The sequence below is a fragment of the Eleutherodactylus coqui genome, chromosome 10 (assembly GCF_035609145.1).
Source record: "Eleutherodactylus coqui strain aEleCoq1 chromosome 10, aEleCoq1.hap1, whole genome shotgun sequence".
Classification (NCBI taxonomy): domain Eukaryota; kingdom Metazoa; phylum Chordata; class Amphibia; order Anura; family Eleutherodactylidae; genus Eleutherodactylus; species Eleutherodactylus coqui.
The window spans coordinates 10,510,414-10,525,705 of record NC_089846.1 but is presented as its reverse complement, the minus strand read 5'-3'; the positions used below and the strand labels follow the sequence as shown (position 1 = coordinate 10,525,705).

General features: G+C 47.5%; 1 protein-coding gene across 1 annotated transcript in view; it reads right to left on the bottom strand.

The window, feature by feature from the left end:
- HMCN2 (hemicentin 2) overlaps positions 1 to 15,292 on the bottom strand; it is a 178,269-nt gene that overhangs the window by 141,269 nt on the left and 21,708 nt on the right. The window contains exons 2-5 of the mRNA XM_066580227.1: positions 7,057 to 7,127; positions 6,809 to 6,967; positions 5,067 to 5,189; positions 2,299 to 2,470 (exon numbers count right to left, since the gene is read on the bottom strand). Coding sequence (XP_066436324.1) covers positions 2,299 to 2,470; positions 5,067 to 5,189; positions 6,809 to 6,967; positions 7,057 to 7,127 — 525 coding nt within the window. The remainder of the gene's footprint in view (positions 1 to 2,298; positions 2,471 to 5,066; positions 5,190 to 6,808; positions 6,968 to 7,056; positions 7,128 to 15,292) is intronic.

Sequence of the window (15,292 nt, the reverse complement as noted above, 5' to 3'; positions counted from 1 at the left end):
CACTCACCCGCACCTGGTGGCCCCCGGCTCTTTCATGTGCCGGCTGCTGCGCAGCCGGCGCATGCGCAGACCGGAGCCAGCGGCCGGGTGAGTGCGTGCCCCGCACAAAAATAGGACATGCCGCGGTTTGTTTGCCGCGCGAGATTTCGCGCAGCCAAACCGCGGCCGTCTGCATAGGAGTGCGTATTGTAATGCACTCCTATGCAAACTTTCAGTGGCGGAAATCCCGCGGGAAATACCGCCGCGGGATTTCCGCCCGTGTGCAGGCGGCCTATTGGTGTGGAATTTACCGCGGCTTGTGGTGCGTCATGTGGCTTATCTGGTCCATGTGAAAGGTCCCTGATAGGATACCTGTTAAAATACAGTACAATGCAATACCATGGTATTGCATTATACCATAGAAGCGATCAAATGATCAAGCCTATTATGGGGGCTAAAATAAGTAAAACAAAGACTAATTATTACATTATTACAAATAAAGAAATGTTAAAAGTTGTTGCATCAAAAAAAAAAGTAAAAATTGGTATTGCTGTGTCCAAAAAGGTCCAGCGTATTAAAATATCTCATTATTAGTCCCACATGGGGAACGCCAGAATTGCATCTTATAGTGGTTCCTGTGGATGTGTTAGGCCGGTTTCATATGGGCGATAAAATTCTGCGAGTTTTGTGCACTTCGAGACGCACAGATAGGAGCGCCGATTCTTTTGAATGCGGTCATACTCGAGGGATGTTTTCCCGAATAGCACCGTGATGCAGCAAACAAATCGCCGCATGTTCTACCTTGTGCAGGCGCTCGCATTGCACCGCCCATTGTTTTCAATTGAAAACAATGTAAGAAACTCCACAAACCTTCGCCCTGCATCCCCAAAATGATGCGAGGCTGTTTACACATGAAAACGTCTCGAATCCTCAGGGATTTCACATGGATAGCAGGTGCAAAATGGGGCGGGATTCACGGCTCCATATTGCACTCAGCCTTGTGAAGTTAGCCTAATAGAACTGTTACAGTGTTCCCGCACTGCAGAAGTACATGGTGTCGGCTGTTGGAAGTACCTCAGGGTTCCCCTCATCTCTGCTGCATCATTCCCTGCAATGCATGTTCTGATTGGTTGTCTGGGAGGTGGTTCTCCTGGTCGACCAATCAGAGATATCATGCTGCTATTTAATCCGACCAAACCCTGGTTATTTTGCCTGTGTCAGCTGTGGTGTGCATGCTGCCAGAGCTCAGTCTGTCTGGTTCCTGGTCAGTCTGTCTGTCTGTCTGATCTGTCTATTTGTCTGGATCGATTTTGTATGTCATTTAGTTGCATGTATGCTATGCTGCGTTTTGCCAGTTCTACCATTTGTGCCTCCATTAGTCTGTCTGTTTACTCACTCATCAGTCAGTTTGTTCATATGTCTGATCCACCCAATCAATTGGTAGTCAGATGCCCGGTCCATGTTTGTTTGCTTGCCCATTCATTGGTGGGCAGATGCCCGAGCTTCGTTCTGTTTGTTCCCCTTTATCTATTTGTAGGTGGACGCTAGGGCCTTCTCATGTCTATTGGTTTCATCCATAAGTATGTGGACGCCTGAATCCCCTTATCTGTAGGTGTGCGGCCGCCCGATCTCCTTCCGTCTGTAAGTGTGCAGATGCCCAAATCAGTGTCTCATTTTGTGTGTTTGGCATGGCAGTGTTCCCTGTCAGAGTTGTCCTTGTATCTATTTATCTCTTATTGTCGTCCAGGGATAGACTAGGTACAAGACGTGGGGCCGTCCTTATCGGGACGATCGCCCTGCTTTCAGGCAGAGGCCCACTAATGTCCTGGTTCACTTAGGGAAAGTATTCCCAGGTTTGTATTCTTCCTGTCCATGTCTGTTCGGTTTAGTCCGTCTTTGACTTGTTTAGTTCAGTTCTAGCCCCATCTGGTGATGCCCTTACAGAACTTTGTGGCTTTTTCCTGCACAGACAGGACAGATATTTTCACCACATGTGAAAGCACCCTAATAGTTCAGTCACATGAACTCTGAAGCAGAGGTGAGAAGATAATGGTTGGATGTGTTATACCAGTGTTATTTTCCTATGTTATCTTCCTGCAGGGTCGGTATCCTGGCGTACGCCCAATTCTATGACTGGCCAATAATTCTCCAGAGCTTTCGGCGCTTTGATGAAGATTAGATCCTGGTCCATCCCCATTTGAGAGACCAAAATCCATCTTTTCCCCTTAGCCCAAAGTCAATATGTTACTATATAATGTAGACCTATGAATACAGCCCTTAACATGAGAGAATGAAGGGGGTTGAATGGCCGATGCTCACCTGTGGGGTCAGTGACCTCAATAAGAGGCTCGGGGCCACTCAGAGAGATGGTCACTTCTTTCAGGCTTGGGTCAAATGGTATTTCCCACTGTCTGTTCCCGGCTGACTCATGATCTGTGGACAACAGATGAACCTTGGATGCCTGGATAGCCTCCTCCACCCACTTCAGCACCTGGGAAAGCAGAAAAAAGTACAATAGGACCAACAAATAGTTATTCAAGCACATGCTGCTTATATGGCATCTGCCGCACTCACATGGGGCACCGTCTCCACTAATATAAGAAGGATTCCCATTTGGTCCACGAGGGCCCATCACAGGGACTAGTCAAAGAGATCATATGTCCATCAGCAAAGTGACTGGAGCCCTCGGCACAGAGGTTGCATCTCTTAGCAGAGTGACTGCAGCCATCAGCAGAGTGACCGCAGCCATCAGCAGAGTGACCGCAGCCATCAGCAGAGTGACCGCAGCCATCAGCAGAGTAACCGCAGCCATCAGCAGAGTGACCGCAGCCATCAGCAGAGTGACCATACTGAAGTAAAGCACGTGGGCCATGCAGGGGTACAAAATCTACTATTAAACAACACAATTAATTTTTCATTCCTTCCCATTTTGGAAAATATGGCTTTCCAACAACAGAATATACTAGAACACTCAGATGGGGGGATGTGGGAGGCGGAGGGGGCTTTATCTGTTGGGTCAGATGAGACTGCACTGCGGTATGGACCATTAGGAATAGATACATACTGTCTACTGACTGTAGATCCATCAGCCGTATATAATGAGGTAAATCCGTCCTGCAGCTATGGGAAGTCCCACTGTGGACAGCTGGTCCCCCCGGGGGTTCATTAACTGCATATCATGAGCCAATAAGATAAACAGTAGTCGGGGCGCCATTACTATTGCAACAACAGGGTTTCCTGCCTTTATGGACATAAAAAAACGGAAAGTCACAAAGTCATGGAGCGGCGGAGCGGGGAGGGGTGCGGATGTGATTATTCAGCACTATACTGTGACCGTGCGATGGAATTAGGGCACCATCTATAATTACAGCCATATGGGGCAAACTCCGTCAGCGGGCTGGAAACACACAGGCTTCATAAAAAGCAAACAGATGTGAGCCGGGCTGGGGGGGGGGGGGGTCTGGGGGCACAAAGCCCCTCTGTTTGTAGCATTTGGCCAAAGTAGATGCAGTGTAAAATAGTCCGCATGTCATGTGACTTCAAGGGGGACGCAGTGACATTACCGCTTATACAATGGGACCATTCAGAAACTAGGCAAAGGCTTCTTCCTTCAAAACCTGTCCAGTGGACTGAGGATTCTACCGAGAGCAGGGGGGTCCGTAAGCTGAGACCCCCGCTGAATGGACTGCTTGCATTGTGTCAGGCTTCTAAACCCTTTGTGCGCTGAAGACAATTCACTTTCTGGGAAATGCATGCTAATATTCTGCGACTTCCATCCAACACCAATGGATCTGAGCTGCATTACCACATACAACCCTATGGACAAGGGTGGCGCTGTGTTTGGGAGAAAGCAGCCATGTTTTCTAACCCTGGACAACCCCTTTAAGTAACTAAACAGTGTAATTAATATCTGGATTACTCAGGATCACAGCACAAGTGAGAGCATGGAGCTCCATTTACAAGGTTGATTGGTTCACTCATCTCCTGACAAAAATGGTAAAATTCCAAAACGCCACCATCTTTGGGACCACCAAGGTGCAGAATAAGGCCTCACTCCCATAGACCCAGCTAGCCATTCTCTTTTTCCATCTACGTTAGTAAAAAGTCGAAGGAAACTGGAGCCACAACTGATCCTATGGTTTTCTAAAGGATCATTCATGGCATCCGGTACATCGGATGTGACACTGGATGTGACACCGGATGTGACAGAAAAATACTGCATGCGAACCGGAGCATGAAGTGCACAAAAGTGTCACTGTGTGTGTCCTGCTCAGACCAGACTGAACTGATATAGATGTGAACCCTGCCTAAACCAAAATTCTGCACCTTCATATGTGGAGATACAGTATGTACTTAAGTGCTTGGAAATGGGCCTATTTGGCATCCTTGACAGCTGCGGCAACATCTTCCAAGAGTGTGCATCCTCTGGCATCGCCATCTCCAGGGCTTTAAAGTGCTTTAAAACACCTACAATTCATGTGAAAATGATGAGGGCACTGTGACAACGGGGGGCACGTATCCTGCCAATGATGACTGCACCGCCACATGTGCGCTTCATCCTTAGGGTCCCACAATTGTTTTAGGACTATGGAGCCCAAGAAAATGTGGACCCAAAATGATGTGGACCCCACTACCAGGGATGCCAAAGTATTAAGTCAATGCCTTGGCATGCAGCTGAAGGATTGGGCCAGGATGGAGGTCGGGTTGACATCCTATCCACCGGGGGGGCCTGTACTACAACCGGCCATTCAAGAACCAACATGATGGCGGTCATTTCAGTCTGAGTTGCAGCCGGTGTCATACAGAAGGTCATCGTGGTCTTCTCGGACGTAGGGGGAATTTGAGTCATTAGCTTTTTGTGCCCTGGATCCGGCTAGCATAACATAGGCTATGGTCAATGGCTGGTCTCTTTAAATTAAGCCTGACACATTGCAGGAAGCTGGGAAGTTCAAGGATAGTCGGTATATGGTGGTCACTACAGTATCCATATTGAACAGCATATAACACACCATTAACCCCTTACACCATTACTTTGTGCCATGCTGAATTATCAAGATTTCCAGCCCACCGGGTGTCGGTGGACTCACCTCATTGACCTGCTGCTTATCCAAGTGGAAAATCTGCCCGGAGCTGGTGGCGGCTATTTCTTCATACACGCGGTAACCGGGATGAGTCCGATCGCCGCAATCTCCAGTCAGGACAAACACTACCTGCAAGACATACGATAGAACATGAAAACTCATTAACAAGGACCGAAGATTTGGGGGATTTTCATCTCCACGTTTCAAAGGCCATAACTTTTTTATCTCCCCATCGACATGACCGCATGGAGCTTGTTTTCGGCACTTTAATTGGTACTGCTTTCTGGGTACATACAGTATAACGCATCGGATACCTTTTTAATACATTTTGTTTTCAGGGCAGGAAGAAAAAAACATCAATTCTGCCATAGTGTTTTTTTTTCTTTTTCAAGTGTTAATCATGCAGCATAAGGGTGGATTCAGACGACCGTATATCGGTCGGTTTTCACGCCGAGCGCATACACGGTGTCCTCATCTGCAGGGGGGGAGGATGGAAGAGCCAGGAGCAGGAACTGAGCTCCTGCCCCGTCTCTGCCTCCTCTCCGCCCCTCTGCACTATTTGCAATGAAAGGCGGTGGGGCAGGACGGGGCTTAGTTCCGAGAATCAGCCCGCCTCCGCCCCGCCTCTCCCCATTGCGATTAGTGCAGTGGGGCGGAGAGGAGGCAGAGAGGGGGCGGGAGCTCAGTTCCTGCTCCTGGCTCTTCCATCCTCCCCCCCCTGCAGATGAGGACAACGTATATCGGCTCGGCGTGAAAACCGAGCCGATATACGTTTGTCTGAATCCAGCCTAAAAGACATGATGAATGTATTTTCCGCAGGCGGATGCTACTACGACGATATCAAAATTCTACGTAATACCATATATACATATATTTAAGGTTTTGCCACTTTTGCATAATATTTTTTTTATTTCTTTGGATCACTACATTCAATGTGCCACAACAGAGCTCTGTTTTTTGCGTAATGAGCTGTAGTTTTTATTATTCGTACATTTTGGGGTACAGATGGCTTTTTAGATCACTTATTGTGTTTTTGGGAAGGAAAATGAACAAAACAAGCATTTTGGCTCAGTCTTTTTAGTAGTTTTTCCATGGTGGGCGAATAGTATGCTCAAGTCATTGTACAGGTCATTACGAATGTGGCAATAGCAAACAAGAAGGGTTTTTTGCTTGTTTTTTTTAAAAGAAAGGGTTTTTACCCCCTTTTTTAACGCTTTTTTAATGTCCCGGTAGCGGACTTGAACCCGCAATCCAATGACTGCTATGATAGAACATTGCAGTACCTCTAGTGATTATATGCCATGGCAGACCCGGACGCCAGGCAATAGCATCCAGTTATCATGGTAGACCAATCAGCCCTCTGCAAAGACATCCCAGCAGGCCGATGATGTCACAGAGAATCAACATTGATCGTGGCATGTAAGGGGTTAACAGCAGGGATAAATGTTCTCACCGATCCCCGCTGCTGCAGCTGCAGGCTGGCTGTCAGTCACAACCTGGATCCAGGCATGAGCTCGGCTTCTGAGTCCGTGCCATGCGCAGGATGTAAGTTTACGTCCTGTTGGGCAAGTACCAGGACTTAAAGTTATGTAATTTAGCAATAAGGGGTTAATGGCCGACTACACGGACTGACATCCAGATGGCTTCAAGTAAAAGATGTGATTTCTTTTTTCAGTCTTGGGGTCCTAAATAAAGTGATCATTGTGTCTTTCAATACCCATAGTGAGCGTCCACCTGGAGACACCGACCTGAGACTGCCGGAGCTGTAGTAACTGCAGAACCTCTTGCTTCTTCCTGAAATCCTTGGCACGAGCGTCAGTGAAGACGTAGATGAAGGAGCTCGGCTGAGAGACCTCTATGGCTGTCTTAATTGCTCCCACGCTCATCTCGGGACAGTCGCCCCCACCCTGTGCAGACAAAGACAAGATGATGTGTTTTAACTCGTTACATGCTGACGATTATTCATTGTAAGGACTTAAGTAAATCAGCGCTCTACCTGGACGTACAACTCCTCTAACTCCCTCTTGAACTTCTCGGGGTCTGCTGTAATGGTGACGGGTCCGATCTCTGCAGAGAAAGCGAACAAGAACATATCTTTTACTCGTAAGTATCACATATTCCGGGATTGGGAGACCACCAAGATGCCTCGTAGGTGCTGGTTCTTCACCCCCTTCCACTTGGGACACTTGTTTGCCCCCTCACCTCCATTTCATAGTGTAGACTGGTCCCTCAAAGGCTCTTTTACATGGAAAACCTGTTGGGCGTATGGTACTGAAAAAAATGTCTGCAATCGGCATGTAATGCAGGTTTCACTTCTTCAGATTAGGGGGTGAAATCTGCACCAGAATCCATGTCAAAATCCACAGATCTGCAAGAGGCTCCTCGTGATGGACAGAGATGCGCCAAAATTTGTACCAAATTGATTACGTGTGCCAAATTTTAATTGATGAACACTGAGCATGCCCAGAAGGACACTGATTGGCTGGTGCCTGGCCAATAAAAGGAATTTCTGCTGCGCCATGAGGAGAGGACTGGGAGTGCGACTGTCTGCGAGAAACGCTGCTGGAGACGTTATGGAGGCGCAATAGCCTGCAGAGCTGCTGGTACCAACAGGTGGCAGACAGAGTGGGACGCGTCACCAAGAACATATGAACACAGAATCTGGGAGAGAGAACCCGCAGGAGCTGCACTGAGCTAACTATAGGCGCCGTGGAGTGAAGGTGCAACAGTCTGCAGAGAGAACAGAAGTTGCAAACACTGCTACAACGAACCTTGGTTTTTCTGGACTGCGCAACCAGAGACAAGCTCAAAAATGCATCTGAATAGCAACAAACTGTTAGTGAGGTCGGCCTCAAGCCTAATGTTAGGTGAGCACACCGCAAGGGATGAGAGGAGCAAATCTACAGGCCTGTAGGATAGTTTGGTGCCATATAAAGTGACTGGGGCTGTTACACTAACGGACTTGGAATAAACATGTACCACTTGCGAGTATGGACTGAGATACACAGATAGGAACGCAAGCTCGTGGCATGGAGACATTAGTCCAGAGTTTATGGATGGGATCGCCTGGATACCCTATTTTATGGAATGTTACACATTTATTTCCCTGTATATTGGGACTGATCGCTACTCAGTAGTATTGTTATTTCATATTGTACTCCAAGTAGTTGTAAATTTAGGGCTTGGGGCCCTTTTTCACGGGGGATGTGTGGGGGGTGGGGGGGTGGGGGGTAGAAGCCCCACAGGTTGTGCCAGTGATAATTGTTCCTATGCTTTTACACAAGATTCATTGTTGCTTGAATGGAGGCGTAGCGGTTCGGGGATTGTTCTGGCCGCCTGCCTCCATTCACATTAAGCAAGCCGTCGGTCATAGATGAGCAACCGGGCCGATACATCATTCAGTTTTCTGCGTGTAGAAGCTGAACAACAAATACAAAGGGAATGAACTCTTGTTTGTTGTTCATTCGGTGCCTTTACACTGAAGGATAATTGTTCAGATTCCTGCTGGATAGGCCCTTGGTTATCCATAGGTAGTGTAAAGTAACTGCAGGGTAAGGGCTTATTGCTCACCTCTCCCTGTACTGCTTCACCTATATTTCTGTGCCTTAAATAAACATTGCCTTATTTGTGTAACTACATCATATTCTGGTACAGGCGCCCCCAACCGCTGCCTGCAAAAGATAGCAGTACAGAGGATTTAAGCAGAGACATCGTCAGGAAACAAGACAGTGGTCAGTACACAGAAAGCAATCGTCTTTAGAGCAGGTATATAGAGGAAATGATTTAAAGGCTGAGGGCTCAATAAACACACAAGGAGGGAGGAACAGAACCAGGTTTATATGGGGTGTGCAATCAAGGGACAGGGTGAGGTCAATCAGGGAAACAGGAGCAGGAACTAGGACAAGGAATAAGGTTGCAGGGGAACTATTCAACAGGCTGGATAGCTCAGTCAGGAGAAATACCGCCTGGAGTATACCCAGGTTCGAGTCTTGACAGTACTAGAGCCTCCATGCTCGCCCGTATCACATCTTGTATACACCTAGAGTTGGTACAACAGGGTACTAGAGCCTCCATGCCTGACCATATCGCATCTGTTATCCAAGCTAGAGGCGGTACAACAGGATGCTAGAGCCTCCATGCCTGCCGGTATCACATCTTGTATCCAAGCTAGAGGCGATACAACAGGGTACTAAAGCCTCCATAGCTGCTCATATCACATTTTGCATCCAAGCTAGAGACAATATAATAGGGGGCTAGAGCCTCAATGCCCACCCCATATCACATCTTGTATCCAAGCTAGAGGCGGTACAACAGGGTACTAGAGCCTCCATGCCTGCCCATATCACATCTTGTATCCAAGCTAGAGGCGGTACAACAGGGTACTAGAGCCTCCATGCCTCCTGTATCACATCTTGTATCCAAGCTAGAGGCGGTACAACAGGGTACTAGAGCCTCCATGCCTCCTGTATCACATCTTGTATCCAAGCTATAGGCAGTACAACAGGGTACTAGAGCCTCAATGCCCACCCCATATCACATCTTGTATCCAAGCTAGAGGCGGTACAACAGGGTACTAGAGCCTCCATGCCTGCCCATATCACATCTTGTATCCAAGCTAGAGGCGGTACAACAGGGTACTAGAGCCTCCATGCCTGCCCATATCACATCTTGTATCCAAGCTAGAGGTGGTACAACAGGGTACTAGAGCCTCCATGCCCACCTGTATCACATCTTGTATCCAAGCTAGAGGCGGTACAACAGGGTACTAGAACCTCCATGCCCGCCTGTATCACATCTTGTATCCAAGCTAGAGGCGGTACAACAGGGTACTAGAACCTCCATGCCCACCAGTATCACATCTTGTATCCAAGCTAGAGGCGGTACAACAGGGTACTAGAACCTCCATGCCCGCCTGTATCACATCTTGTATCCAAGCTAGAGGCGGTACAACAGGGTACTAGAACCTCCATGCCCGCCTGTATCACATCTTGTATCCAAGCTAGAGGCGGTACAACAGGGTACTAGAGCCTCCATGCCCGCCTGTATCACATCTTGTATCCAAGCTAGAGGCGGTACAACAGGGTACTTGAGCCTACATATGCCTGCCCGTATCACATCTTGTATCCAAGCTAGAGGCGGTACAACAGGGTACTAGAGCCTCCATGCCTGCCTGTATCACTGTATACTAGAGCCTCCCTACAAGGGGTTGGTTCTAATGATCCTCTTTGCTCTGATATTGTAATCACTTATATCAGCATTACAATCACAGAGAAAGTTTTATTCCATTCCACAACTTTTAGTGGAGGGATTGGTGCTGACAGTGAGTGTATATATATATATATATATATATATATATATATATTCCTTCTAGGGGAGGGATGGGTTTTTACAAGGAGTGCATATATCCCCTCCACCTCTGTGCTATATCCCCCAGACCACTTCAGCCCCAGTTATTTGCAGATAGGCTTTGTATCATACATGTATGCAGTTTGGTGACGTTTTCTTGTTCCGGGGATATGTCAGCGAATACAGTTTATAATTAGCATGGACATGTGACGGCGCCCCCTGCTGGGCTGATTACGTCGTCTGTCAATCATCCCGCAGACACAACTGAACTGAGTCATCGTTGGACTATGAAGCTGCTGAGTAACTCCACATCCGGTCACACAGCTGCGCCAGCCGATGTCACCGCTCGCCGATGTCCGCACGTTCCGATGAAATCAGGATAATCTGCACTTAACAGGCTCCTTTTAAGAGCTCAGTCCCTGATGGGTTCTCAGCGGCACCTCGTACGTCAATGCAGATATGAGTCACACGGAGCGTTCTGCATTCAGGAGGCATCGTCTGTTCTGCTAGATGGAGCGTTACTTAAACCGGCTCCAAGTGTTTAGGCGAATGAAGAGCGGCGCTGGCTTGTGTTCCACGCTGATCCACCATGTCTTTATTGACGGCTCCTTAATAACATCACAGAAAGGGGCGTAGTATTGTCCGAAGAGCGAAGGAAAACGCTAAAGCAATATCGCCAGCTTGGAAACAGCAACACTTGGTCCTCAGGCTGGATGTACACAGACGAGTGCAACATCGGTCCGAGAAACTCACACTTGTAACATTTGGATTTTTCTATGTGAGTTTGATGTGATTTACAACAAAATCACATTCTATTGCTAAACATTCGATTTTCATGCATGTTTTATACGTGCTTTAAAATCGCATGATTTTTCAATAGGAGAATTAACCCTTTGCAATCCAATTTTGGGTTCAGGGTTTCCTAGGGGGCTTTCTCTTTCTGCCATTTTACGATGGCGCCATCTGCTGGCTAGAGCCAGTGCTGCAGTATGGGACATACTGGAGAGACCCCCCCCCCCGACAACAAAGCGGCCAGTAATATAGAGTAAGAATACCCTGCCGGACATCTTACGACATCGGAGCTGTACAGGCTTCAAATCAGAATGTCTTCGGATGTCAGATAGTGGATTGGAAAGGGTTAAAAATCGCATGAGTGCGATGTGATTTTTAACTGGCCAATAGGAAATAGTGGGTGAGTTTTCTGCAAAATTGCAGAAAAAAAGAGAAAGAGAAAAATTCTACATGTAAATAGACGGACTAGAACGACACGTTCGTATTTCCATGCGCGTCTCATGAGACACATTGACTTTAATGGGAATTGGCAAACACAGTCAATTCTTGATGTGGATTCCATGCAGAATATGTATTGAGAAATCCGCAGATCAATCAGCCCCACTGAATGCAGATCAGTGGCATTGACAAAGGAAAGTCCATAGTAACTGCACAGATTTCTGAATCGGGTTTCTTTTGTAGTTTATTAGGTGCAGATTTTTCAACATGTGGATTTTGAATCCATTTCACAGAATAAAAATGAGTAATATGTCACTTTTGATGCAGAATGCACATTGAGAAATCCTCACAAGGACTTGCCCCACTGAACTGGGCGGATCCGTGGCAGCTGCATGTGCAAATCCACGGCAGAAATCCTTGGCTCAGATGAGGATTTCTCCGTGGATAATGAGGCACACCCACATTGGATTTTTCCAGCTGGACTGTATCCGTGTGCACATTCATTTAGGCCGCATTCAAATGATATAAAATCAGTGGATGAAAAATTTAACACATATTTCAAGAAAAATCTACATCAGAAATCAGTGTGGTTGCTATGAACTTCTAGTGGTCCACATTCAAAAGAGCTAATCCACATGCGGATTTTCTGATACATATTAAGCATGGAATCCACATCAAGAATTGACCTTCCAAATCCACACGTGAAAAAATGTATGCCGCTTCCCATTAAAAACTCAAGTCAATAACATTCTGAAATCTTGTGGATTTTGATGTGTTTCAATACAGAATCTATGTTGTAGAATCCATGTATGTGCACACGGGTTCAATCATGTTGGAAACATCCAATGTGGATCTCAAAATCCAGAGCAGAAATTCACTTGTGTGCAATGAGTTGTTGTTACAGGGGACCGGTCAGTGTACCTTAGCAGATTTCCCCACCGATGCTGGATTAAATCCACAGCAAAATCCATCACAAATTCATTTTTCATTCATTTGAATGGGAATCAGCATTGCAGTTTATAGGATTCGGACTTTCCCATAAGCGGATTTCAAAACAGTTTCACGGAATTTTTAAAAAAATGGCATGTCTCTTCTTAATAACAATCCGTGTTGAGAAATCCGCACACTTATTTGCCCCATTGAACAGGACCGATCTATGTGCGGATTGGTGGTAACTGCATGTGCAAATCCATGGTAGAAATCCACAGCTCAGCAATGGATTTCCGTCACGGATTTTGAGACAGATATGCAGCAGATTTTTCCAACATCATTGCTCCCCCGTACACAGACATTGATTCCATTCTGATGCAGATTCTGTACCGGAATACACATAAAAAATCCACAACATTTTAATACATAATTGACTTTAATGAGTGTCATATTGTGCGGTGACACCAAATGTCCATCAGCCAACTGCCTGGAAATGGCTCCGACAGACACAGGGTGTAACGATGGCGCCCTCTGCCTCTGTATGGCTGACAACGGAACAGTTGGAGTTGCTGGAGCTTATCAAACAATCTGACGCTTCTCTCTACTGGTGGTCTGTTGGGGGTCCTGAGCCCGGTCACCTTATGTGCCCTCACACATCCACTGGTCCCAACAGCTCCTAACAGTCTGGTCAGACCCTCCTCTCGACTGGTGGTCTGTAGAGGGCGTCCTGAGCCCGGTCACCTTGTGTGCCCTCACACATCCACTAGACCCAACACCCCCTAACAGTCTGGTCAGATGGGACAATTCATGGATACGACCATGCAGCTTCTCACATCCCAATAATACGCCCCCCTCTGGTAACGGAGTGAAATCTCTTCTCTGAGTCGTAGAGGTGTCTAGTGGTCAACAAGCTCTATACAAGTGGAAGAAGAGGTCACTACACACAAGGAGCCTCCGAGAGCCTCTTATAGGCCAAGGTGGGAACCACTTTTAGGGCCTCCGGTGACAAGACCGTTCATCTAATCACCACAACTCTCATCATTTATATACCTTCCTGAGATGGAACTGCCTGCCAGGTTTTGTAGCAAAAGACAACTTCTTCTAGGGCACATGTGTCAAACACAAGGCCCGCGGGCCAAATCCGGCCCGCTGCCTCATGTTAAGTGGCCCGCGGCATGCCGACGGCCGCTCACCACTGTAGTGATTACCAGCTGGGGTGCCGCAGCTCCCCACTTGTAATCACACTGACAGCGCTGATCCCGGCGCACACTCTGACATCAGAATCCTTCTCCCCTGAGTCCCCTGCTCTTCAGTTCCGCAGGAGAGGACTCAGGGAGGAAGCGTGCCGTGCTGCACACTGTGCACCAGGGCACATAGGAACTTTTTCCACAAGGCTTTTGCACTATTGAGCAATTCCAGCAACCTGATTGGTTGTCTGGGTTGGCTGATTCACAGTGATTGGTTGTTTGGGTTCGCTGATTCACCAAGCAACCAATCAGGTTGCTGGAATTGCTCAATAGTGCAGAAGTCTTGTGGAAAAAGATAATATGCCACCCGGGCTCAGCACGATCCGAGGAGGAGCAGCGCTGACAGCAAGGAGGAGGTAAGCATATGGCTGGGGAAGGGGGAAGTTAATATTGCTGCTGGGGGGTGGGGAGTTAATATTGTTGTTGCTGGGATGAGGTTAATATTGCTGATTGCTGCCGGGGGTGAGCGGGTTAATATTGCTGGTGTGTTGGGGGGGTGAGGGGGTAAATATAGCTGATGTGTTGGGGGGGGGGGGTTAATATTGCTGCTGGGAGGGGGTTAATACTGTTGCTAGGAGGGGGTTAATATTTCTGCGGGGGGAGGGGTTAATATTGCTGGGAGGGTTAATATTGTTGCTGGGTGTGGGGGAATAATATTGTTGCTCGGTGGGGGGTTAATATTGCTGGGAGGGTTAATATTGTTGCTGGGTGTGGGGGAATAATATTGCTGCTGGCAGGGGGTTAATATTGCTGCCGGGTTGGGAAGGGGATGGGGGGTTAATATTGCTGCTGGGAGAGGGTTAATATTGCTGCGGGGGTGGGGTGGTAATATTGCTGGTGGGGGTTAATATTGCTGGGAGGGGGTTAATATTGCTGCTGGGTGGGTGGGGGTTAATACTGTTGCTGGGAGGGGGTTAATATTGGTGCGGGGGGGAAGGGGTTAATATTGCTGCTGGGAGGAGGTTAATATTACTGTGGGGTACCCTGTTACTACTGGGGCCACTGTGGGGATCGCTATTACTAATTGGACCACTGTGGGGGGCAATATTTTTACTGGGGCCACTATGAGAGTCACTATGACTACTGCGACCACTATAGGGGTCACTATGACTACTGCGACCACTATAGGGGTCACTATGACTACTGCGACCACTATAGGGGTCACTATGACTACTGCGACCACTATAGGGGTCACTATGACTACTGCGACCACTATAGGGGTCACTATGACTACTGCGACCACTATAAGGGTCACTATTAGGGCTCGTTCACACGGGTGTAATTGCATTTTGGTCGCACAAATACGCTATGTATTTGCGCAATCAAAAACCGCTTATGCTTACGTATTTGGGCACGCAGAAAAGAACGCAGATGGCCCACTGAAATGGTGCGCAAATATGCAGTGAATACATCGGTTTCCTGTGCATTCGCCACGTATTCACTTCAATGGCCTATTGGGGTGCGTAGTAGGTCCTGCTG